The 27,194-nt window shown below is 42.7% G+C and overlaps 2 protein-coding genes across 20 annotated transcripts in view; one reads left to right on the plus strand and one right to left on the minus strand.

The window, feature by feature from the left end:
* LOC105832148 (phosphatase and actin regulator 4) overlaps window positions 1-21,842 on the plus strand; it is a 214,513-nt gene extending 192,671 nt beyond the window's left edge. For 9 of the 18 annotated variants that reach the window (XM_036287916.1, XM_036287915.1, XM_036287914.1 and 6 more), the window contains 10 exons: window positions 3,699-3,908; window positions 6,361-6,582; window positions 7,308-7,557; window positions 9,403-9,435; window positions 11,536-11,681; window positions 13,739-13,895; window positions 14,675-14,730; window positions 14,971-15,074; window positions 15,301-15,473; window positions 15,851-21,842. In XM_036287916.1, coding sequence (XP_036143809.1) covers window positions 3,699-3,908; window positions 6,361-6,582; window positions 7,308-7,557; window positions 9,403-9,435; window positions 11,536-11,681; window positions 13,739-13,895; window positions 14,675-14,730; window positions 14,971-15,074; window positions 15,301-15,473; window positions 15,851-15,866 — 1,367 coding nt within the window. In that variant the 3' untranslated portion in view covers window positions 15,867-21,842. The remainder of the gene's footprint in view (window positions 1-3,698; window positions 3,909-6,360; window positions 6,583-7,307; window positions 7,558-9,402; window positions 9,436-11,535; window positions 11,682-13,738; window positions 13,896-14,674; window positions 14,731-14,970; window positions 15,075-15,300; window positions 15,474-15,850) is intronic. The other 9 variants (XM_036287909.1, XM_036287907.1, XM_036287908.1 and 6 more) reach the window with 5 other exon arrangements.
* A 781-nt stretch (window positions 21,843-22,623) lies between these two features.
* LOC105832158 (serine/threonine-protein kinase S6KL) overlaps window positions 22,624-27,194 on the minus strand; it is a 47,042-nt gene continuing 42,471 nt past the window's right edge. For both annotated transcript variants that reach the window (XM_012672863.3, XM_036287926.1), the window contains 2 exons: window positions 23,302-23,538; window positions 22,624-22,938 (listed from right to left, as the gene is read on the minus strand). In XM_012672863.3, the coding sequence (XP_012528317.1) occupies window positions 22,807-22,938; window positions 23,302-23,538 (369 nt within the window). In that variant the 3' untranslated portion in view covers window positions 22,624-22,806. The remainder of the gene's footprint in view (window positions 22,939-23,301; window positions 23,539-27,194) is intronic.

Consider the following 27,194-nt stretch of genomic DNA (forward strand, 5'->3'; position numbering starts at 1 on the left):
TAGATGCCGAGTGCCGAAAACACGAACATGGCTGTATCCATATATCAAGCGCGAAACGATCCGCGGTGACAGTGGACGGAAGGTCGTCTCGTGTGCCACCCTGCGCCTCGTGGCAAAGTCATTCATCTATTTTCGTCGGTGTGTTGGGAACGCGGAGACACGGCGGTGCGTTCTCAGTTTCGTGTGAGCCGCGCGACGCGTCGGAGGAAGGCAAAAAGCTCGAGCTTCGGGCCGAGTCGAGGGAACATTAGTCACCACCAGATGGATCGCGTCATTCGTCTCGAGTAACGTGGAACAGCGGGACACATTTGACGGACTAATTACGAAATTCATCGCGCGACGTTTGCTCTCCCTCCTCCTCCTTCTTCCCCGGAAGTCTCCGCGAGTCGCCGACGTCATTTTAATCACTCATGGGCCGAATCGTTCATCTCAACTGGCGGAGTAAGTAAACGGGCACGCGGGCGCGAATTAATTGCGCGGAATTGCGTCGCTTAATCGACCCCGCGATCTAAATTGCGCGAGTGCGAGCCGCGATGTCAGCGCGTATCCCGCTGAATGAGAATCCGTTATCTCGCGCTATCTCAGAAAGACTATGAAAGGCCAAGAGCGTAATCCATTACAATGATTAATGATGTCTCGAACGCAGCTGTCGAAAACTCAGCCAGATAGTTTTAAAGACGTTAAAAACCAAATTCCTTGATAATTACGTGATGCGCAATAGCGATACGTGAGTACAAGAATGTGAAAATGAATAAATGTCATAAATTAATGAATATAAAATATAAAATAAGGTACAAAATCGTAATAACCTTTGAAAACACCTCTCTGCCGCGCTATTTCGAAAAGCACTCGAAACCGAGAACGTGATACGTTAAAGTTAATGGATTATCGCGATGTTAAATGCGGCTGTCAAAAATTCGACAGATAATTTTAAAGGCAAACTAAGAACCGAATTCCTTGACAAGTACGTGATGCGCAATAGCGTGGTACAAGGCGAAGAGATGAATTTCTAATATAAATGTCTTATTGATAATTATGCGCGATATATAAGGTAAAACGATAAATTTAATAAATTAATATATAAAACAATAAATAATAATTTAACAGGTTCAAAATACCGAATCTCTCTGTGACAATTATGAGAGTCGTTTTAGCGGCTGCACTTCTATTTTCAGAATCAATAAAAGTAGGGATCAAATGTTAATGGCTCCAGATACGGGTTAACTGCAGAGCCGCTCGCGTCTGCAGTACGTTATACGTTATTGACGTTATTAGTAGAGCGTGTCGAAAGAGCCGACGCCTGCTCGTCGTGCCTTCGCGATTCCTCTGGCGATCACCCAAAAACGGCAGCGTCGGCGGTGCTTCCGGCAGCATGTGTAAAACCCCCCCAGTAAAATTGAATCGATCTTCGTCGCGCGAGCGAGCGACCTTACGGATGTAAGGCGTATTCTTTCGAAAATTGCATGCGGAGAGACGGCGGCAATTTCTCATCTCTATTTTACACCGAGGCTCGTCCCCCTTCCTCTTCCCTCTGCAGCATTCATTCACGACGGGCCGCGCCTTAATATTTATCGACGTGCCACGAGTAACTCATCTTCGCATCTCCCCGGCATCCGGGTTACTTACCCCTTTTGTCGTGTAAAAGAGAGCCGCTAAACGTGGGAAGAGGGAAGGAACCGGCGCGTACAGTTCCTTTCCAGGAATATCGATCGTCTGCGCGCTCTAATTTTGTTCAAAGCACTCCGGGAGATGTAATAGCCGGTTTCAATTGCGGACATTAATACGTTTGATCTTAAATTCAGCATTATATAGCGCGCACGCATCCGTCGCTCGCAATTCATGTAAATCAATCGTATCTTTGTGGCATGCTCGGCCCTGTCTCTCGTTTCGCGCGCTATACTTGGAATAGCATTTCATTTTCGTCATTAAGCAGCATTGTCCGCGCCCTCGCCCTTTGAGCACGTACCCAATCTGCGGGTTTATTATCCCTTTGATATCTCCCGGCGTATTGACGCGCACGTTATCGCAATATTATACTTTATCTGTCTCAATAATCCCGGTGATGTCTATCATTAAATGTTAAATGTATCCTGAAAACGTTTCCTTGTGGAAGCCAAGCTGTGTGTTTCTACGTTAAAGATATATTTTACAAAAGGAGATCGCGAAAGAGGATTCAAATGTAATTATTAAATTAAATTAAATTCATTGTGAATTCTCGCTAATAAGTTTCGTGTATTAGGAAATTTAATAAGAAAACGAACTCCGGCTACTTTATCTTCCCGTTGACGTTTTTCACTCGCGATTTTTCATAATTACTTAAAATTAATTGGCACACTAATTAAACGAGATCACGTACGTCCCTTCGAAATTAATAAATCTTCCGACTTTTCCAATAATTAATTAAAATGTACGCAAAAAGACTACGCACTAATCCGGCGACATGGGTTTGTATTTTAACCAGCATCCCCTTCAATTATTCCGATGTAATGAGAGATTTAGCCACCGGATAAAATGCACCGGTATTAATGTACTATAAAACACGGTTGACTGCAGCTCCCTAAAATCCGATGGCCGATCGCCGATTGATTTATCGATATACGTGTAACATTAAGGTACAAAGGGAAATTTTAAAGACCTTCGCGCTGCATTTAATCGTCGCCGAATCGGAAATGTGTCAACTTCTCGAAAATTCACGATGGATTTCCAAAACCGACAGTCAGCAGTCAATAACGTGGCGGCGCGCGCGCGCGCGCGCGCGAGAGAGAGAGAGAGAGTAAAGGGAGAGAGAAGGAGAGAGGAAGGGGGTGAAGCTTTTTGTTCCGCTTTGTACGATATGTCCGTCCTAAAAATCGACATGTCCTTTTTGCGGCGGATGTCACGACGCCATCACGGCGCGTATGTCGAACTTTTGCAGCGCCGGACAGATTTTCGTCGACAACCAGTGTCGGCGAAGTGTCCGTTACCCGGGGACCACCGAAGGCAAACGTAATTTGAGAGTCCCGACGTGTGGCAAATGGCATCAGCTGGTTTCGCCGTGACCCGGTTTCTTTCCTTTCCCCGTGCTCATACGAATGAACAAGCGATGCGGTCTATTAACAAACAAACTCATTGTAACTCATTGTTGAAACAAAAAGCTCTTTTAATGAGAAACGCATTTAATATAAAACATAATGAACGACTTAATTTAAAGGTGGCTTTTGCCATCATGAAATTTCTAATAAATTCTTATAACCTCGTTACATAAAGTTAAGTAACATTCTGGTAATAATATTATTACCTGGATGTTACTTAACTTTATGCAACGCACACGTACTCGCTTTTGCAAAAGGGGGTTTAAATATATCCGCAGCGTTCACCTTCGATGAAGAAGTGACTTAATGGATTACGTTGTCCCATCTACTACGCAACCGCGGTACACAGCGAGTAAGCCGATAAGCTATCTCGGCGAGAGTGCATTGATCGAAAACCGCCGTCGGGCAATAATCGAGGCGTGTTTCGCGGTAGAGCGATCGGACGGCAACGAGCGAGTAATTTTATTACGCGGGACTTTTCTCTGAGCGAGCGCGAGCGAACGGTGAAATTCCGAAAATTCGCGAGAGGACAAGCCAAAGCCATCCGGCCAGCCTAAATCCGACGACGAGCTTATACTCCCTCCGCTCACGGTTCTGACCGGTGTCGAACTTTTTTTTCTGTTGCAGAGCCGAAGAAGGAAAAGACCGAACAGAATGCGAACGGCGCGATATCGCCAAGCGGCGGTGGCGGTGGCGGCGAGCCGCAGGCCGCCAATTTCGGCACGGCCACGACCGGCTCGGCGGTGCCGGCCCCGGATGCCGGGGACCAGCCGAGGCCGAACCGGCCGAGCACCCTCGACGCCAGGGTGGTGGCCAGGAGGCTGATCTTGTTCGACAGTGAGTACATCCTCGCGCGGGTCAGCGAGCATCCGCGTATACGCGCTCTACTCTCGCGTTGTCGCGTGTCGTCGCTCAGAGAAAAGTTCAGCGAGATCGAGGCGTTACGTCAATCGAGACGAGCGCGAGTTTACGCCGAGGGATGGAACGGTCGATTCGATGAAAATAAAGAAAAGAGGGAGGGAAGGGATCGCAATTCTTGCGAGAAGGACTTTACTAGAAAAAAGTTGTCTTCTAAGCAAAATCCTCCTCCCAAAATACAGAAGAAATTAATATATAAGTGACGTATACACGAAACACACGTCATGTACTTGAAGAAGTGTCATCGTATAATGAGAAACGATCGATTTTACATGTAGATTATGTAACTCGGCGTTTATGTTGTTCGAATTGCGCCTTGCGTTTTTCCTTCGCATATTTGTATTCTCGTCTACAGAGCTGTGGTTATATTTAAATGAAATTTCTTGTATTTTTTTTCTTGGCGGTTGCACATAAAAGCTCCGCGAGTGCATCGGTCGGCATAAACTTGGGTTTATGTATATATTACGCGGCTATCGCTGTGCAGCTCATAGAAACTTTTGAATAAGAGTTTTCTCTCCACCCCTGAGGGTTATCAGTTTATAAGCCATAATAGCATCCTTTTATGCACTGACTTGTGCCCGACGAAGAACGATGAATTCCCGCGAATTTGTGCCACATAAATACAATTATTCTTGATTGAACACAGACGCAAGATGTTCTTTTAATAGATTTAGTTGTCTCTTTAACGACGCTCGATTTTATTTACATATTTTTTTAGAAATTTGTAAGTGAAACAGAGCTGATGAGTTTAAATTAGCGATCATATTTATCGTTTAGAAAAAATTTTCTTAATTTTAGTAAATGTGTTTTTCGATAAATAATGTTTAAAATATAAAACTTCTTTATTTGATTATAATAAACTGAGCCATTAAAATTAAAAGGTGACTTCTCGTTGTAAAATTTATTTGAAACAAATTCAGACATGCAGAAAATAGTTTTTTATAATTAGTGAATGATTGACTTAATAGGAAAATTATATTATTGAAATAAATAAATGCAATGTCTTATTTTAAGAAAATGTTTTCACAGTTGTATGAAAGCACAAGGTTTACTACAATTAAGGAAAACTTTTTCAATATTTTTTTTCATGTATAAAGTTATTCGTGTATAAAGTTATTACAGTACTCTCGAGTTACAGTAACATTGAAATATAAACACAAAAATTTCCGATCTTTTTCCATCGATACTGTATGCTGTCTATGTAATCCTGTCTGCGAAATTTCCGTTAGTAAACTCGAACTGTTTAATTAAATATTACACTTTAGAATACAGTGTCAAATGAAATTTGACATACCTAATATTTTAACTGATATTGAAGCAATTTTATATCTATTTTGTCGTCGCATTTATTCCAAAAGAAGAGAAAATAAAAATTCTCTCTCGAAGAAATGAAATTCCGAGAAAAATTTTCCTCGAGAGATTGGAAATACTGTTATCTGCGTCCCGTGTAAAAGCTGATAGCAGCGTACATGCGCCGGAAACAGAGTTCATTCCAATAAATTAGAAATTAATCGCACTCACGCGCACAGTGCTAAAGTCGCATAATAACAAGGTCCTAAAATTTCCGACCGGGCTGAAATCAAATATGTGCTGGTGACAAACGCGGCCGGACGATCCCCGGGGAATTCGTGGTAGCCAAAGTATCTCGCCCGGTAACCGCCTGGAACTTGGTCCTTTTATGTTAGAATTTAGGTGCGCGACATTATCAAATGGCCAGCAAAGCGCGAGAGCGCGCATCCACCGACTTGTTTAACATTCCAGCCAATACTGGAGTCCGTGAGTGCAACAACGAGTCGTTATTTTATGAAAAATACACCGATCCCTTTATGAAGGGAAATTTCTGAAATAAAAAAAAAAAGAAAAACGCGCGACGCGCAGCCCCGCGGGCCATAAAGGGACAGCTCCAGATTAAAAATTCCACCTGGCGTTCCGCGGTAACGGGATTTAATAATAAACAAATTCGACGAAGTCCGCAAACGAGCGTTTCGCAAGTCTCACCCGGCAACTGCAACGAAACGTGAGCGCGTGGACATTCGTTTGCCAAGATATTGTTGCCTCCTGCACCGCGATGATGAATTCGCGATGAATCACGTTTCTCGCAACAACTGGCCGGGCGCGTGCCCCGCTCGATCGCATTTGATGCGACAGTTTTCAAGCATCTTGTAAACAATCTAACATTACGTCTTCTTTACTTAATTAACGCTGTGTAATAAAGGCGTGACAATTTTGTGAAAAAAATTCGAAATATCAACAGAGAAAGACAATTATAAATGATTGATCCGCAATGGAATAAATGTAATTAGCTGAATAGCAATGACACGGATCTACATTACCCCGATACGATGTTAAGGGCTTTTCTTTCTGTTTTCAGTGGACAAGGGGGTGCTGGATCAGAGCGCCGACAATCAGCAGGTGATCGAGAGGTGTTACCCGCTACCACCTCAGAACACTCTGGTGCTGTCGGAGCTCCCGGAACCGCCGATACCGCTGAGCGAGATCGGCCCTATACCACCCCCGCCGATGTTCAGCTCCCCGAGTCCGACTTTGCTGGCGCGACAGCGTCAAGTCCCGCTCTCGGACTGCGAGGACGAGGGTAAGTGTCCGTAACGAAACATTAATGCCGCAACGGAAGAGAAGAGTATTGGAGCAATTAATTGGAGCAATTAATCACATGGCAGGAGCCCTTCGTCGCTTATTAGAGTCCCCTCCGTGGCACGCTGCTAAGACGACCGGATAAATCAGCGTTCCCCATAAGCAGTGACACGTGCTGTCTCTCTCTCTCTTGCTGCGTCATTCTATTATTTCAGTATTACGATATAAAGTTATAAAATTACGGCTATGTGATATAACGACGGATATTATTGTAGAATTGTTTAATACTGTTTATCTCATTACTAGGAATTTAATTTCGTTGTTAATTATCGGTCCGCGCTAATTGATGACCGCAATTTCCTGTTGTATTAGTGTGCTTTGCCTCCGCGTTGCGTGACTAGTCATTGACCATGATCGTTATGATTGTACCGTTGTATAATATCCATAAATTATTCCCAACACAGCGGAGTAATATGAATCCGAAAGTGTGCGCAGTCAACACGTCTACATGTTGTCTTTAATATGTAATACATTTATTTGTTACGCACAAATCCGACTGAATTTGTTTCAAATACATTTACTTGAATTTTCCGAGCTTTGACCACGTGACAAAGTAGCCGGCCGGTCTTTTTACGTCCAATCTTGAAGCTATTTAATTTCGCGAGGTAATTGCGTCTACTCGAAGCCTCCTTCTTTACGTGAGTTTTTTCTTCCGCGCCCCGACAGATGAGGAGGACGTCGATGTGGAGGAGGAGGACGACAACATGTACGGCTTCAAGGTGTCTCAGCCTGATCCGGCGATCGACACGAACCGTGTCGAGGAGATACCGGCGAAGGAGCCCAAGTTCCACGCCGTACCGTTGAAGAGCGTCCTGAAGAAACGGGGTTCCGGAAGCGGGCCCGGCACGCCGCAGAACACACCGACGCAGGAGAACAGGCCGCTGACGCTTCGCCAGGAGCTCCACGCCTCGTTCAAGTTAGTGCCTCCTCGCTGAACTCGCTTTACACGTGCTCGAGTATATCGATCACCGCGGAAGCGTTCGAGAAGGGAAATCGGGAGATTCGGGCTGATTCAAAATTACCTGCACGTTAGTTCAAAACGTCTGGGAGGAAATTAATTCGTGATTTTAATGACGAAAGAATGTAGCGTAATTATACATTTTTATTTATTTGTTTATAATTTTTTACTAGAATATTTCTTTCACAAGTTGGTTCTTCGTGACTGAAAATCGCAGTCTCCATTTGATACATGCTCATGTCTAAACAAAAGTATTTTTGGTAATTTGTTGTTAAAAAATAAAACTAGAATATATTGGGTGCTTGCAAAAGCTCAGAAATAAGTGAGTGTAGCGGCGACTTAGTAATTTTTTATCTTTAAATTACTTTTTAATTTTTAAATGTTAACCATACTGTATCAGAATGGATGGTTAACATTTCGCAGTTCCAAACGAAACACTACATTTAATGTGGTTGAAGATAAAATCAGATAAAGTTTATTTCGCCATTGCGTGCTTTATCACTTTTAGTAATCTAGATAAAACTGTTGCAGCAACTTATAAAGGACTGAGATAATTTGTAAGACCTATGAAGAAAATATTGTGCTTGCTTCTGCCTGTGAGAGGTGATTTAGAAATTGAGCTGGGAGATTATGATGTGAACAACGAGCAACGTTTTAGTCAAACGCCGTGACTTTAATAAAAGTGTTTTAATATCATACGTGTTTTTGCAAGCACCTAGTAATTTGTGGAAAATTCAGAGTGTAAGAAAACAGTTGATAATTTGTGAGGTCCGTTTTAAATATTTCACGCTTGAATAATTACGAACTTACTCGTCATCAAAGTTTTTGATTGTATCTCTCGTTACGTATCATAAAATTGTTGGAATTGCAAAAGAAGCTCGTAGATCGTATCACTTTAAACCAACACTTTACAACTTTACAACAATCCCGGACATAGCATTTAGGAGACAAAAGAGAAGCATGGAACGAATGCAGAGCGCAAGGTATTCGTGAATTCCTCTCGAACGCTTCGCATCGAAACTCGAAACTCGCCGTAAGAATCGGGCGCTCTTCGAGAGTCACCCCGGCGTAAATGCGCCTGGATAATCCGCTTCCTACGTCGACTTTTCTTTAATTAAAAATCGCTTTCATTCTCTAAAGCTCGCTTTCTCGCGGGTCTCCCGGTTTTGTTTGATGTCGAAAGTCCCGGGAAGCATCGGATTTACAAGCGGGCTTCGAGTGCCCCCTGCTCCACCGTGGTGTTCTTACGCTCGGTCTTAATGAAAAGAGTAAGAAGCAGACGTCGAAGAGCCCTTTTTTTCCGAACGTAGTTCCTTTAATTTCCCGTCTCGCTGCTTACCCTATTATCCTGGCACCTCGTGCCTGGTAAATGCCTTCCTTAAAGGCCTTCTCTTCAAATTTATATTATAGTAAATCTTATTTTTTTAAATATAATTTAACATTAAAGATGACCTTAAGGATAACAAATGTACAGATATTCGGCTTCTAGTTTATTAATACATTGACTTTTTGATAGTATCACTAGTAACTGGCGATACTGAAATCTTTTAAACACGGTTTATCATTATACATTATTTATGATGACAAAATTTTTATTGTGACGTTCACATAAGTCACACAAAAGTCACTGGGCAGAGAAACGTGTTAAGCGTCCTCGCAGCGTTTACGCTGAAAGCCGAGAAATGCGAGACAGGATTGAAGGAAAACGTACGGTCTCTCAGGCGAGTACTCATGTACTTCGTGCACCCGTCATTAACATGTCAATCACTAGTAAAGCATCGTATTTTTCTTATGCTTAACCAGAAGGCCACCGTTGAGGCCTAGGATGAGAATATGGTAATTGGGCATTGGTCTAACTAAGCATGTGTGCAAACCGATAATGTATATGTATATATATATATATATATATATATATGTAATATATATGTACATATACAAAATATATGCATATTATATTTACGTCTTGTCTTACGGCGCGGTTGATCGCGAGAGAACCAAAATGTTCTAGTCTCCCCAGTCTTTTTTTCTCTCGACGGTTCTCGATTCGCGAGTCACGCGAGCGCCGTGGGCATGGCAACGTTTCGACATTGTTTTAAGCATGAGAAAACCTTAGGGAAACCCATGAAAAATCTCTCGTCTTACGCTTATCACGCCGCATCATTCGATCACGCACGACACGCAACGTGAATCGAATATCGCGTGCGGAGACAGACGTGTGGAACGTCCTTCTCCTTTTCGCATGATCGATCGATCTCGCGATATCGCGATCCGTCATCGGTCGATGGCGTATCCCGCAAACTAAACCTGCGCAATTTGCGTAAGTCAGACAATTGTGAGGAAGTGCCGATTTTCTTTCCGATAGAATTATGTTCGGAGTTATTATAAAATTTTTAAATTACTATTCAATTGTATTTCGTGTGCCCTTTACTTCTTGTTATACGAAAAAGCATGTAGCCCTTTCCATTTTATTGATAATTATTTCTGTGATGTATCCGACCTTTACTATGTTTCATGTAATGATGTAATGATAAAGCTGTATATTTATTAATTATTACTACGATGAATATTACATCTTCTTGTCTGTAACTTCTTTGCTGTTCATACAGTTCTGTAGAAAACAGAAGAAAACTTGCAAACAAGATATTATCCGGTGTTTTTAATTAATACAAATTGTATTAATTTATCCGTTTCCAAGAACATATCTGTGGCACCATTACTCACTAAGAAAATTAATGTCTTTCATTGATATTGAATTAAAATGTACATTTCCCATTCGCTACACGCGAATCTTAAGCACGACTTGCAACAAGAAACGACAGTACTGCCGGAGCTTTTGTTATTATATTACATTATTGCAGCTTTGATGCTTTAAGCGCGCCCGGCTTTTTAACTTCGAAAACGCTTGGAAAATATTTTGCCCGAGGCACGCCTCGCTTCTGACGTCACGCACTCTTCGCTTGAGAAAAGAGATGTAAAGTTGAAAAATTTTGTATTAAAATGAGGATATAATTGACACGCAGGCGCTGTGATGTGTCTCGCGTTTGAAACTTTCGCGAAAAACTTTTCGATAATTTCGCAATATCAATAACACTTTTAGGAAACGTGAAGCGCAACGCAAAGGCAGGATTAAAAGTCCTCGCAAATTTTGGAAGTTATCGTGACATTAAATGCAAATATTATGGCAGGGGGGGGGGGTGGTTCTCGCGATAAACTCTGCCACAAGAAGGAGGAAAAAAAAAACTTCTTGTCGGGAGCACAACGTACACACAGAAGCGCTCGTGCTAAATATTCGTGAAACGTTCACCATCCCTCTCAGCGCCTCCCCCGAAGTTCCCGGAAGAAAATTTGCCACGGTAACTTCCAAAGTTTAGAATCCAAAAATTCTCGATGCGCTTCGGCAGCGTAGTGCGCTTGCCGGTCGATCCAAGTACAGCGAGTTCGGACACGTTGAATGTATTGGAATCGCGTTAAGTTTCATAATTATTGCAATTGTCCTGGAGCTTTCGCCATGTCCGCCGGATTTTCGCGATAAATTTTCCCCGTCGCGCAAACGTGTGCGCGGCTTTGGATCTCGCGCGCGAGAGTAATAAAGTTCGCTTATGTACGTGGCATTCAACGTGTCGAACGGTAACAGCCGTACTTGGGTGGACGGGCGAAATGTGGACGCGCGCGAGGGTGAGTCTGTCGTTTCACGTGTTCGCGCCCCGACGTTGTTCTCGACGTTTTGTCACACGCCCACTATGCATCTCTCTCTTTCTCTCCCCCTACCGTTTCCTCCCTCCCAGCGCGTCCTTGCATATATATCGCCCATTCGCATCTCGCCGTTCTCTTGGTAGCACCGTAGAGTAGAACATTGGTTCAACGTAGCGTCAACCAGCGATTGCGTGTTGCCGCCTCAAGTTACCCGTACTAACGCGTCCCGCCTCGTTCTTTCAGCAGTCGACCGGTCAGATTCGGCCTCGCTCTGCCCTGCACGTTGGAGAACAAGGAGAACGCGAGGCCTTACGTCATCCGAGAAGACGTGGACGGCGACTCCGGCGACGGGCAGGTCCTCTACAGGGATGATTACGACGATGAGAAGAGTGAGTTGCATTCCGCTGTGTTACTTTGTTAAGTTTTGAACCCGCGAATTAATTATCCGATAAAATTGATACTAATTTCGAGATTGTTATTATCATATTTCATTTTGTCACACGGTTGCACGTTGATTGAAGGGCAGTTCGTGTACCGCGCGTTCTAAAAAATTTTATTAAAATAGTTGTTTATTACACAATTTAGTTATCGATCAATCATTAATGATGAATATTAATTATTGTTATTAATTATCATCTACGCCAATTGGTTTGCGCAAACTGCATGAAATATGCACCGACCAAAGAGCGTGATAATATTGTGTGTCACAATTAATATATCGCGACAATCGGTGTAAATAATAATATGAATTTTGCAACTCGATTTTTCCACGATGTGTTTTTTTTTTTGGTACACGCGTTTGTCCCTCGGCAATCAATTAGGCAGATAGTAACTTCGTACGTTACTTCGCGGAATTTCGATGGCGCTCTACTCGTTGATGAAAAACTGGAGTGTCGCGATCGATGAAACCTTCGGTGGCAGTCAATCGTTTTGTTTTTTTTTCCTCGGAAAAATAAATATGCTGTGTGCGCGCGGCCCTCAAAGATCCGTATCAAAAATTCCGCGGCGAGCGGAAGCTTAAATCGCGTCGCGATAAAAATGCGCGCTCACGAATGCGATACGCGAGGGCCACATGTTTATTTCACGTCGTTCGTGCAATTTTCCATCGAGATACGAGGTTTCAAACTCCCTCGACGTGATTCGGTTGAATGGACTTCCGAACGAATTCATAAATAGCCGTCGTCGCGCGCTACCCGCGATAACGTTCCCTCTTCTTTCCCCCCGCGGTGGAGAGACGCGCACGGCATGGAGAGACACCGTTCTAAATCTCCGGGGATATAACCGGGGAAAAAGAGAGCCGAGTCAAGTCGCTCCGCAGAAAAACTCTGCGGGGGATGGAAACATAAAAAAAAAAAAGAGAGAGAGAAAGCCCGAGAAAAGATTCCGGCGGATGGGCTTTTCGCGAGGGTTGAGACAGTTCGATGGAAAGTGGAGAAACTTCTCGATGTGCCGGCGGCGGCGAATAATCGATGTAAAGCCCTCCCCCGTCAAAGAAGACTCGGGGATTCATGCGCTCCACTGAATCTGTTCGTATAATTCGTGGCAGCCGAATGCAGCGCGCTGGGAATTCGCTTTTGAACGTTCCCGGACCGAATTTTAATTTCCCCCTCGTTACGAGGCTCCTTGCGACTCACCGCCTCTGCTTTAGAAGATTAACCGTTCGCCAACGGGTAGATTTATATAATCGGCGCCATTGATTTTCCCACGGTATACGTCCGCGCGATTGCCCAACGCTCGAAGTGACAGTCCACAGCGACCGGACTAATTATACTCGCGCCGGGTCGCGCGTATACGTGCTGCCTGTAAGCGGACACTTTAGGAGATGGTTTATATTAATCCCCGAAAATAGCTGGCAAGCCGCTCAGTTTCTAGTCGCCCGCCGTCCGATAAATCGCAACTCGACGCTCGCTAAAATTGTTTGTTAAATCGCGTAGACGGCCGTAAAGTCACCGCCTCGTTTTGACCGCACACTCTTTCGCAAGGAGGTGAAACGCTCCGTGGCGTTTTTCCCGCTTGGAAATCGCATTCGTAGGTGAGGTAGAGCGTGAGTGCGATGACACGATGCTGTCGACATGGACCGCGTCGATATGGACGGTCTCGATCGAGCCGAACACGCCCCGCTGCTGTTGCATCGCAGCCTCAGCTGCTCGTCGATCCTGGGTAATTAATCAGCAATCGTGACGCGCGATCGGACGTGAAATTAATTAACATCGGCGCGCACCTCATCGGACGTCTGCGCGAAATTTATTCCAGGACTTTACACGCCACTTTAAATCCAATAAATGTAATACGTTAAACGTGTATTTTGAAAGCGACTTTTATTTTCATTTATCGATATTCCCGTGGTATTTTCGTGATTTATTTTATCCCGCGAGGCGACGTATATTCTCCGAATACGTACAGATTAATGAGCTAAATGCCAACTCGACATCTTCTGTCCCGACAGCCCGTTTGGCAGCTAAGATCGCGCGCAAGGAATCGCTATCGCTGAAGCTCGCGCTCAGGCCGGACAGACAGGAACTCATCAACAGGAACATCCTTCAACTGCAGACGGACAATGAGAGGCAGGAGACGAAAGAGGCCATTGGTGCCAAGCTTATTAGGTAAGAGAATCGTTCGATTGTCTATCAAATAACGTTCGCATGACTGCGTCAGGTATAAAAGGACTTCGAGTACTCGCTCGTTCTATATTTTCATCGGAGAGATGCTTGCAAATTGGCACGACGTAATGAATCCACTTCGTCTAACTTGAAATTACGTTTAACTAACAATCTACTTTACGAGAGAAGCTCGAGGGATCCTCTGAGTTTGGTGGAATCGTATAAATTTTCACTTGAATAGTCACGCTGTCGGTTGATTATGAAAATATAATTACTGTAAAATATCTTCGCGCCCGATATAATAAAAACTCTGTAAAATTAGCCGGAGATAGAATATCGATAAAGCTTCCTTATCTTGCCTTCTTGCAGTTTAATATTTGCGCTCTCCCCGGATAATCTCTCTTTCTCTCTGTTTTTCTTCCCTCTCTCGTCAGAAAGAATTCATTATTAAAATTATTTTTCAGTAATAACGGGACTGCGTATATATAATTTTTGTGGAATATTCGTTTTTTTCTCCTCCTCTGCTTTTTCCCCATCGACGTCAGTCCGACTGATCCGGCTCATGTGAAAACGAGCTTGAAATAACAGCTGTCTCTCTCAAAAAGATTACGCGGGAATAATAGGACGAGTGGTCTTGGCCGCGGTGAATCACATTGTTTGCACAAAGCGGATGCCTCGCTTTCTCCCTCCCCCTCTCTCTCTCTCTCTCACTCGCTCGCTCATGAGAGAAGATTAAAGCGGCCGATGAACTTGCATTGATTCTTGTGCCATTTTCATTTCAGGCGGCTGAGTATGCGGCCGACCCAGGAGGAACTCGAGGAGAGGAACATTTTGAAAAGTAAGTTCGCTCTATTAGGTTCTGCATGCTTTAATTGTGACCAACAATCGAGGATTTCGAGGTCGATATATTACTTTAAAGCTAAATTGAACATAAATAACTCTAATAATTTTTGTGAAGTAGAAACTTAAAAAATTATTAATATTTTAGTTTGGAAATAACAAGTTTGTAATCGAATATTTTTCGCTTTATCGAATCGTGTTACAAATCAAATTCTAACTTTTCTTCGCTTCTTTTTAGAGCAAAGTCCCGCCGAGGAGAAGAAACAGAAGGAAGAGAAAAAACGCTATCTTCTACGAAAGCTAAGTTTCCGACCGACTGTTGAAGAGCTCAAGGAGAAAAAGGTAAAACGAAAAACAAAATCTTTGTGAACTTTGCGCTATTTGTGTTTTTTTTTTTTTAACAGTGCTTATATCAAAGCATGTACGCTGTGAATTTGGGTTTTAACCGATATTTTATCGTGCTTCATTTTGCGAAGAGTTATTTTCTTTCTGATAAGGGCCTCGTAATTTACGATGAAGTTATAAAAGCAAAAGCCAATATACTTATCTTTCTCTCTTCGTTCCATAGATTATCAGGTTCAACGATTATATCGAGGTAACGCAGGCTCATGATTACGACAGAAGAGCCGACAAGCCTTGGACGCGATTAACTCCAAAGGACAAGGCTGCCATTAGGAAGGAGTTAAACGAGTTCAAGAGTTCGGAGATGGCCGTTCACGAGGACAGCCGACACCTCACCAGGTACTTGGCGCTTCACGAATTTATAGCGGAACTACTTTAAAAGCGCAGTTGGCATCAAATCAGCATTTCGCTGAAATACCCCGCGAAATATATGCAGCCTCTTATAAAAATCTAATTAGAGCATGTATAACGAAACCGGCTTGAATTACCACATTAAAACTGTAGACTTGTTAAAATTTAATTATCTAATGAGCGCTCTGTCGAAAACTAAACTTTGTTCAAATTAGTGAAAACTTCTGTAATTATTTACACTTAATTTGCAAAAACTTCTGTAATTATCGCATATATAATTGGAAACTTTCGATACTTTTTATAACATTACATGTACATATATTTCCAATGCTTTCGTAACTGACGCTCTTGGTTTTTAATTGCAGGTTCCATAGGCCATGACAATTGCAATGTGTTGAGGTGCTACAGTGTGGTGCGGGTATACGTGAAGGTGCAGTGTGGTGGCTTCGTGTTGAGGCCGGGTGAAGAAAGAAGGAAGAAAGAATCGGTTTTCGTTACTTCCGGTTTTAAGACCGGAATGCGCGATATTCGCGTCCGATCGGTGACGGTGAATTTCTTTGACGTTGCTGCGTCGTGTCGTTCGTCGTTGTCGCCAGATATCATCCGCTGGCACTTCTTCCGTCATCGTCATTTATACACGTCAACGACAAACGCCACCATGACGTCGACGAAGATTGTGATAGGGTGACTCGCCGCCCCGTCGAAGAGGACTTGGCGGGTCGCTCGCCGATTTCTTTTCACAAGGGTCGTTCACACCCGTGCTTGGTCGAACAGTTCGCGCTCTTTCCAACACCTATCTAACTATTCTTCATCTCTTTATATCTTCTACAATGATCTCGTTATAATACACGCGTACACAAGGCGTTTATATTCCCAAGATATCTTGGAAATATTCTTAAAATTTTTGGCGATAAATCCTCAAGTAGGTATGCTACGCGCGAGTCTCTCCTTCCGCATTGAACGACATCATTGAAATTTAAAACTACAATCTTCGGATTCAGCTCTTGAAAGCTTGCCGTTGTTGAAAATCAAAACACTGTATAGTAAGTAAGACTTTTTTTATCGAAATGCTCACGTGTGTGTCCGCACGTTTACGCTGAATAAGATCCAAAGTCATTTTAAATTATGTGTTCTGTCTCTTCCGTGTATATATAATTGACGTTTTTTGTTATGAATTTTTACAAATTCTTTGTTGTATAATATATTTATATTAATTATAATTAATGACGTGAATCACGTCTGTCACGAATATATTTTAACAATAAAAATATTACATATGGTGAAAACGCATGTCACACGCATACCGATGCGTGAAAATGTATGGATTAATCGCGTACAAATTGATTGTGTTTAAAATTAATCGTGTAAGCCTTCGGCGTAATTTTATGGACATTACGAGCGCGCGTGTGAACATACCCTTAAACGTGTAAACACCATTTTGCAATCAAGCTAGCTCATCAGTGTCACCTGGCATCATTGTAAATGTAAATGTCTCTCAAATTTCATTGTAACACAGAGATGTTATGATATGTCTCGTTAATATCACAAAAAAAAGAATACTCGAACCTTGTAACGAATATTCGAGAATCAGATGAAGAGGTACATCACATTACAATCGATATATCTCGTAAATAATGTCAAGTAAAGTGAATTCGGTTTAGTTTTTAACTAAAAAAAAGTTTTAGTATTAATATTTTTATACGTTGACGAATGAACAGCAGCAGAGTTCGCAAAATCATTTTTCAATATAGTCCCTCGTTTTTTATTATTAAGATTATATTCGGCTGACGTCCGAAAATGTGATTTACGATAATTCCATGTTCTCACGATTTTCGCGCAGAGAATATTCATTGCTTGAGACTTTCACTAACACTATTGCGTACGTAGTTCGTTAAGCTCTTCGTATACACACCGCGCGAGGAATGAAAACAGCTATTCAATGTCTACGACAATCGGTCGACTGCTCGATTGACAAAAAGAAACTGTTTTCCTTTACTGCCAGGTATCACTCTCTTGTGGAGCTGCCTTGAGGAGCAAGCGCTTACGATTATTGTAAAAAAAAGATAAATAAAAATAAAATTGGACGTACTCCGTTCATAAGAAATCAGAAATGCATTGTGCAATTAAACTTTGTACAGAAGTAGATAGCGTGTACATTAGTGACTATTATTATCATCATTGTTATATCGATAATCGCTATAGGGACGCTCTATGGTCCTCGTTAATTTCGATCGTGTGCGCGCTTTAATCGCGACATTGTTAACAAATTTATTAAGAGCAGAGATCGTTTGTTGTTCCGTGCGTTGAGTTGAATGCGAATAGATTCGCGATAAAATTTCAGAAAAAAAAAAGAAAATCAAACGCATTTACGATAAATATGAATGCTCACTACATATTTTGATGAATATGTTTACCTTAATGGTTCGGTAATAAAAGCAGAATATATATTAAATCCCTGGAATTGCGGCTATTTACTATCAGATTAGTTTATACTCGCATCACCAGCAACGGAGCATCAACGATAATCACTCTGTAAAGCAATCTGAGTCAACAGTGGATTGTAGTTCTTAAGTTATAGTCCTGTCTATAATATTGACTCAAAGAAAAAAAATTGAATTAGGCAGAATTAGCGCTAACTGACGTCCGGCAACAACCGGCTCTTAGTATCGAAACTCGTTCAGATCCGTTGTTCTCAACAGAGAGTAAAACGAGCAAAAAAAGTAGTCGCGTTATAAAATTACCATGTTGCGCGCAAATTTATATCTAGATTCTTAGTTGATCGAAAAAACGAAGTCCAACGAAGGAGGAAAAAAAGAATAGATAAAAGACGAAAAGAGACACGTGCCTCGATGTGCGATGTGTCTTGCACGCTTATCTCTGGAAGCTTCTTGCATCCCCTCCATTTGCTTGTCCTACCCCCGTTGTGCGAAACCGATCCTCCCGTTCACGTCGTCATTGACGCGACAGAGGTTCATCGTATATTCTTGTTTTGGACAACCAGCGAGCGAAACCAAAAAAAAAAAACAAAAAAACAAAGAGATTGCGAGCTACGATCTTGCGTGATACAAGCGAATTCTACAGCAGCGGTGAGTAAAAACGAAGTCGCGGTCGTCAGTCTACTTTCCTCTCCTCGTTTAGAAATCCTAGTTTTTAACGATCGTCCAATGGGGTGAGAGGATCGGTGTGTAATGTGTCGATCTTTCTCTTAACCCGTCGGTGAACTCAGCTGTTCGATATTAATTCGTCAACTTCGAGGTCGTCGAAGGTACAAAGGACGAGACGCCTCTACCTTCGGGAAAATACCACGAAGAAGTACGTCATAAGGAACGTCATAAAATAATAAGCAGGGAGATTTAAAGTGTCTCTCTCGTTCCATTGGTCGAGCGCTGTGGCTACCATGTAGTCGATAAATATATCCATTTCCGGATTACCTGGGTTGGTATGAATGAATGCCCATGTATGAGTACGTGTGCGAATAATGTGCATGAAGAGAGAGCAAAGGAAAGTGTGTGTATAATCATTGAACAAAAATTTTAGGAAGAGAGTGGTCGAAATTTGAATGGAGCGTCTCTGCGACAATTTTTTTTCCTCGAGCTACGTTCGAAAACGTATCTCTATGTGTCGTCCTACATACATTTTCATAATAAAATGTCACATACATACACTAGAAGTTAAATTTTAAAAAACGGCCATCATTTCTCATACCGGAACATATAGTCATTTAACTAGTAAAATTTAGACGTTTATGATGAATGAAACATGAATAAAGAAAATTTATTCTCTAATCAATTTCAATTTAAGTTAGATTTTGTATAATAGAAATGAAATTAAAATTTTAACATTAAAAAACATGATAATAATTGCGATTTTCCATCAAATTTTTGGAGGAAAATACGTGAAATTATAGCTACGGTAGTTTTACACATCGTGTAAATTGTTAAAATGCAAATTTTAAGATTAGAAAGTTAGGCAATTCAATATCGTTGTCAATGATTATTTTCATCATGTTCAAATGAGTAAATGACTGCTTTGAAATGGGGTAGTCTTGCAAACTGTGAAACGACGTTCTCGAACGTAGCTTCACATCCCCACACCTGTTCGAAGCGTCCACTCTCTGAGCGTGGAACAAAGACGAAAGAAGTATAAAAAGCACGACATGCGAAACATATGTCTAAAAAAAATGAATGGTTTTGTGTATGTACATATTAATATATAAATATATATATATATATATATATACATATATTCGCATATTGTAAAACACCGTGATAGGAGAGAGCCCGCTGCTACACGCTACACGATATTACGCAAACGGTGAACACTTATAAATACTAATTTTTAGATAACGGCGCGCTCTAAATGCAAAACAATACACCATATACATATATAAATATTATACATATAAATATATATATATAAATAGATATATATAACGCGTACAAGCAGTATGTGCATTTTCCAGCACAGATAGTTGGTATTTTGTGTACAAAACTGAACAAAAAGAAAACAATTGTTGGATATTCTCTCTGGACGCGCCGAGTTCGGGGACCGCGCATCGTAACGGAGAGGCGAGAGAAATGAAATTAAACGTCAGTCTCCGTTGCAATCGCATCGCTGAACGATTGAACAACGAGACGATCGGCCGATCGACGGCGCGGAACGGCACAAAAGCGCGTCGCGTCGCGAACCATCGACCCCGTAGTTACTTCATATATCGTCATCCCATCTGAATGTAATAATATTATCGTTCAAGTCTAGCGCATTCTCTCTCTTTCTCAATCGCATCCCGCTTCATGTGTCCAAACCGTTTCTCTCTCTCTCTCTCTCTCTCTCTCTCGTTACGCGCAATAAGCGACACACCGCTTATTCTGCAAAACGAATCCGAAAATGAAATTAATTTAGTTTTCCGCACCCTTCAGACGATTCTAAAATGCTGGCGAATCTTCGACACTCTTCTCCTTTAAGCGAAAAAAAAACCCCAAAATATTTTTTATCTAAGAAAATATAAATCTCTTATATTTCCTGTGAAAAAAATGGAAGCTAAGATCTTACGTTTTGCAGAATAGCGGAGGTTTGGCGCGGTAATCACAATAATAGAGTCGGGCTGTAAAAAAAAAGAAAGAGGAAAGTGAACGGAAATGAATTTGTCGTAATCGGAAATAAACCGTGAAAATAGACCGAACGGAGTCCACTTGTATTATAGCGTCTTATGATAGTGAAGGATTGTAATGACAGTAACAATAACAAAGAATCGCGGTAATTTAAGAATGAACTCGAGAGGAGAGAAACGCGTGAGGGAGAGAGTATAGTAGGCGGTGCAAACCGGTGGCTCTCCAGTCCTCCAACTCTTTCCGCGACACTGGGGAGCTTCCGGTTTCTCGCAACCGCAAAAAAAAAATAGGGCTGAGGACACGCGGGACACTCGTCGCGCGAATCCTTCGCTCTCGCGGATTCGGACCTGTCAAAGGGAAAACGCGAAAACGAGGAGATGACGTGTTCGCGCGAGCGATGGACAAATTGGCCGGACGAGTGTCCGGCGCAAAGGGCCGAACCTAGAGATTTTTACCAAAATGACTCCATGCCACGCGAGGTAAAGGCAGTTGCAGTTAATTCGTAACACGCGCTCTGTGTTTTATGAGAAGGAGCGATCGTTGTTGAGAAGCCAGGGTACGGGAGTTCCGAGTGTCCGGCGCGGAACGAAATTTTGCCGCGATCGCGGTCCTGGCAGATTTTATCCCGGCTTCTTTTTGTCGGGATCGTACATGACGCGTATAAGTACGTGTACAACAATCGTTTTCAGAACGTTTGCGGAACGAACAAGGTGCGCGACTTCCGCCTCCGTGGAGGACGAAATGATCTCTGCATCCTTTCTAGTATCGCGCGTGTTTCGCCCCGGACGCGAAGAATTTTTCGCGAGGATTATCGATGAGATAAGGGATCGAGATGTTAGTTTAGGAGACAGACGCTTTCCTTTTTTTTTTCTTTTTTAAAAGCAATGCGCACCTGAGGCGCTTGAATAATTATTTCGCGCTAGCGAGGACTAGCGATGTAACTATTCGCGCCTCGCACATCGCCGCCGCATCGTTATTTAACTTACGTTCGCATTGTTTTTAAGAAGCAACACTCTACACGCGTTCTCGCACGCGCGAGGGTATGCGTTTCCTTTCCACTCGGTTTGCCCGCCGATATTTCAGCGTCGTTCGGTTTATCGGAACATTCGGTCAGTGATCGACTGCTGACGCGTTGCACGGGACGTAATTTGGAAAAAAATTGTATTATATATCGAAACCGAAAAATCCTCTATTATATGTAAGAATAATGATGTATATATATATATTGATTATTACACACGGTAAATTTGGATTAATTGCACTCTCGAGAGAGAAGTTGCCCCCCCCCCCTGATCCAATGAAAGAATCAAGACGCACCGAGAACCAGAGGGCAAGATAAAAGAAGAAATTGAGAAATTTATATATATATAAATTTATATAAATATATATATATTTATATATATATATATTATATACACACAAACACACACACACACACACACACACACACACACACACACACACACGTGTAAAAGAGCAAGACAGCACGTTGTTCTCGCATTCATTTTGAAAGACGCTGCGTTTCTGATCTTGATCCATTTTTGTTTCGTTGTTAGTTTGTACGCACTACGATTATCGCAATTTATTGTATTATCGACGAGATACTGTAACAAACAAAAATACTGTTAACTATTCTTAAAAAAATTAAAACTTTTGTAAACTGAGAACAAACGGTTGGCGGGGACTTCACTTATTTGACGGTACCTTGTTTAGTCGAGCAATTCTTCCGAGACGAGTTATGCACTACATTTATGTGCATAGTATGCACATACATTACATATGGAAAAGTGTACGGAAAAATGTAAATTAAAATAGATTTTTAGTTACTGAATTGTATTCAACTCGGCAACAATATTTCTATCTAAATTAGATGAGTATTTTTAATCTTAATAATGAAGGATTATTTGGGAAAAAAAGGATTTGAAAATCTTTCAGAGGTTCAAAGAAAATTCAAACTCGAAACTTTTCCATTGAATATATTATTTAATTTCATCATAGTTGAAATTAAATTTTAATTTTCTTGTTTAAAAAATTACGAGACTTATTAAGTAAATAGTAAAATTGAATGTATTATTTTTTATATTTAATTACACGTTTTACGTAAAAAAATATTTGTTACTGTAAAAAATAATTCTGTTTGTGCATTTTTCATCTTAAAGCATGTGTGTATGCATAAAATTGGAGAAAACCACATATTATATACATAAAGATCATTGATGACTCGTTCGCGTGGCATCGCCAGGGAAAGATTCAAAATTTGCAAATTTTTGATCGAAACAATCCATTCTTTCTTGCTGCGTTTTTTGTCGATTTTTCACTCCTAAAATCCGGAATGGCGATTCCTATATATGATAAAATAGGCAAATAATCTGAATTATCAGAACTTTACAAATAATTGTTACAACAATTTAATAAAACTTCTTATTATTCTTGATTTCCTAATTATCAAAATAAAGTAACACAATTTATAAAATTTTTGTACGAATAATCGAAACACGTCTAAATCGTTTTCTAACGTCTTACTTAAAAAATTTTTTAGCGTTTTTTACGTTTTTCAAGAAAACAAAACTATTGTATTATTTTACGTAAACGTTGTTATACAAAAATATCATGTAATTTATAAATTGTCTAATTTTGCCACTCAAACATACTTGTTTAATGATGAAAAAGAAACACAAAATTACTGTTCGATATTACATAATTACCTTTTTTAGCATGTAATTTTGGAGATCGTAGCTCATGTAAAAGGCGATCCTTTGAAGACTGAGAAGAGACCGGAGTCTTAGGCGAGGTTCCGGCTGTAAGAGGCGTTTCAGAAGATCCCTCGCTGCTGGTGAAATATCCACGTTCGTCGGTAAGATTCCTGGTACATTCGCGCAATTCAGATCGTCCCGGGCAATCTTGTCGGCAGGCAGAAGCTCCGACGACAAAATAGATGGATACTGCAACAAAATTGTAATACCTGCGATCGGTTCTTTCATTAACTCAGGACAACAATTCTATGACTAATTATTATTTTATGACATTTTATTTTATATAAACTATCTTTAACTGCTTAAAACTCAAATTAGCTTAATCTCTTTATTCGAACGTCAATAATTCGGTGATAAAATGTTGAAAAAAGGATCGATATCGCGGCGGTCAAAGAGCACTCTGTCGGAGCTTGAGGCGAGATCTGATCATTATTTAGCCATTAATTAGCGGCCGGACGGATGCACCTTGCGCACCCGCGCCCGGGACCAAAGAGAGTTTGCGGAAGGGACCTTTTCGCGACCGCAGTGGCAGGGAGGGCCATAAATAATCCGTCTTTTACGAGAGGTAGGCCGGTAAAGCTAGAGAAGCTATTACCAATGTGCGGATTCCGGCCTGTCTAGGCGCGCTCGTACGCTCGCCCGGCACCGGCATACTACACAGGTACATACACAGGCAGGGTCAACGGCCACTCACGACCCTCAACCTATTCGCTCGTTCATGTCCCTCCACCGTATGGTACGACCTCACACGACCTCACACGCCGCCGCCGCCGCCGTCGCTGCCGCCGCCTCGCGAACGCGCGTCTTCGGCGCGGAGAACTTTGCAACACGCACACGCGTTGAGAGTCCGCGCGTGTCGAACGTGCGAAACGGGACTCACTCACGCTGGACCAAACTTCCCTTTGTCGCGGGACCGAAAGACTTGTTACGCGAAACGGCCGGTGGCGAAACACCCGGCCCGCACGTGCTCGGCGCACGTACGCGTTGTCCGCGGTGTTCACCGTGTCTGGTTTTACGTAATCCTCGCGGGACGAGAGTAGGAAGAAAAGCGGCGGCTGGGGCCCCTCGGAATTGTTGACGAAACAGCGGGTTAAATATTACGCTCGCCTAAAGGATTGCCGTCGCTCAAACACGGAGACGTTAAACGCGCGGCGTTTCTTTCTCTCTCCGAGAAACACGTTTCCCTCCTCGCAGCTCCGAAAATTAATAAGCCATTCCATGCGAGAGGAATTATTCCGCACGGTCAAAATATATGCGCACACCGATCGTTAATTAGCCTCGATATTATTTCTCTCCGGTTGTCACGCGGTTGTTTGTTACATAAGCGAGAGAAGAGGAGAGGCGCCACGAAGCGTTCAGGTCGTTGGACCACGCGCGGATCTCGATCGCGCTCGGCGCGCGAACGGGATGTTTCAATTCGATCTCTCGGCGCGGGAACCTTGACCGAGAGAATAACGGTACGGAATGATCGTTATGAGATCGTAGACGGTAACGTATGGCTCTTAACGCCGCCGCCGCCGCCTCATCTTCTGCATAGATCGGCCGAGCTGTCCGCCTCGTCGGCGCCGCCGTTCACGGCGCCCGTTCGATGATCCGCTGCTGCGAGCGAAAAGGCGATCTTCCTTGCGTTTAATTGAAGCTTCTTAAATATATCTATACATTCGTAATTATTGACGCATTTGAGATGTCGAAGTGTTGTCTTTACGAAACTTCTCCTCGAGCGGACTTATAATCCGGAAGAACCGTTCGCTCTCGTGAGAATGAACGTTAACGAGCCCATGCCGCGCGTCCTTCAGCGAGATCAGACACGTGGCGATCTGCATGCGGATCGAATTTCCAACGTCCGCGTTGACGTAACGTCTCGCCGAAACGCAATTTCGAAAAAATTGCACTTCCTGCCACGTGCTGCCGCGCGTTCTACGTGCAAAAAGCGCGAGCCCGTACCACGAAATATAAATCGCGAATAAAGGAAGAGGGGGATGACCGCTCCCTCTTCCCTGCGCCACGAGGGTAGCGGAAATGAAAACGAAACATCTGTTTCCTCAGAACGACAGCAAAATCGTGAGGTTCAATTGCCCCGTCTGCCTTTATTAAAATAAAGTTCAATCGCTTTCATTGTCGATATCGCGAATCTGGGGATCCGCGGAAAGTTCGGAGTCAACGAACTCCTGCGCGACCGCAACTTCGTTTCCCTTCTCTGTCGATGTGCCGGCGGAAGAAGAAGAAAAAGGCGCGAAATGATGTACACACGGATCTGCGCGCCACGTTATGCCAAATGCAAACGTTACCCGGGTTAAAACTCCGCCGTTCGCGGATTCCAACTCGGCGCGCCTCGGGAAGCTAATTGTTGAGCAAACTCGAACTTCTGCTTCGATCCGAGCGCGCCGTGGATACGTTCGTTAGCACTGTACGCCATTCGCGACCTTCGCAAACGCATGGTAATATATATATATCGAGGAAATTTTACAGAATTCTGCGCCTGTATTTCTCGAGTGTTCATGTTACTTCGGGCAAACTGTGCTCGAGATTTCGTCGCGTCGAAGCGGGACGAACGCGCTTTGGGATGAAAGAAATACTGTGCGTCCACGGAGTTCCGTGAGAATTTTCGCGTCCCCACGGAAAGTCGCGGTAATTAAAACGTCGAGAAAATGAAGGTGCAGCTTTTCAGATCGGGCAGGTACCGCTAACGAGCGTGTTTTTCCCGCTATGGGAAAAGCGCCCGCGCGTCAACTCTCCGCGATGAGGGAACCTCGAAGAAATAAATACCACGTCGGATCATCCATTTTGTGTGAGTGCATTATAATATGCGAAAGACTGAGTTGCGTGTGCGTAATTGAAAGGAATATATTTAGTGATTGTACAAATATTAAAAAAATATTTAATAGCAACTATTATACATAATTTAGAATAATTATGTGATATACCATAATTTATCGAACAACGACAGTATTCTGTTTAAATAATAATGTTTTCCTTAATTCTACCTATTTTTCGAAAAATTAAGTTTACGAAACCATCGATCCCCGAAATGTCTGATTAGACAAAGATATTACAGAGAATCGTCGTCGTCCGCATCAGGCATCGATTCGCGATAATGAGAGATTTGCAAAAGAGAAGATCGATGAAGCGAAGGATGTGTGCGAGATCGAAGGCCGATAATCCGAAGGATAAGCGGATAGAACAAAGAGCGTCGCTTTCGCGGCGAAGATGGACGGAACAAAGGATCCTCGCTGTCACGAGGATGTACGTCCAGAAATCTCGCAAGGCAGAATCCCGCGGCACCCGTCGTACAACCCGGAGCTCGTTCGAGTGAACAAAGGAGGAGCCTAATCGGATCGGCGAGATTGCGTCGCATCGACCGGACAACCGGCGGAAGACTCGGGACACAATGTCCGAGCGTCATAGAAGAGGCGATCGGTATTGCAATGCACGCAGGACTCGTTTCTTGTCTGTGGGGTGCATCGACCAGGGAGCCGGTTCTATTCCTGGCACGACGATGACGAGGTTTCCCCTCGTGCAGGCGTCGTCCGTGCACGCGTCGTCGCGCGAGAAGGTAAAATCTGCGGATGAGGAGAGCCTCGCGAATTAAGAGTCCATCACGCCGATATATCGGCGCCGGGGGAAGAGAGGAACGTGAGAATCCCCCGACGCGCGGCTTGGAGCTTTCCGAATACTATTTTATAGCTCGAGCCGCACGCTGCAACGTACGATGCTGTCAGATGGATTATGCAAATCCTCTATAAGCTCCGGCGAAGGGAAAGAGACGAGGCGTGAATCTACGATCCACAAGATGCACACGGAGACTTGGAGAAAGAGGAAGGGAAAAAAAAATGAATCGTTGAGTT

This window comes from Monomorium pharaonis, chromosome 6, assembly GCF_013373865.1.
Source record: "Monomorium pharaonis isolate MP-MQ-018 chromosome 6, ASM1337386v2, whole genome shotgun sequence".
Lineage (NCBI taxonomy): Eukaryota > Metazoa > Arthropoda > Insecta > Hymenoptera > Formicidae > Monomorium > Monomorium pharaonis.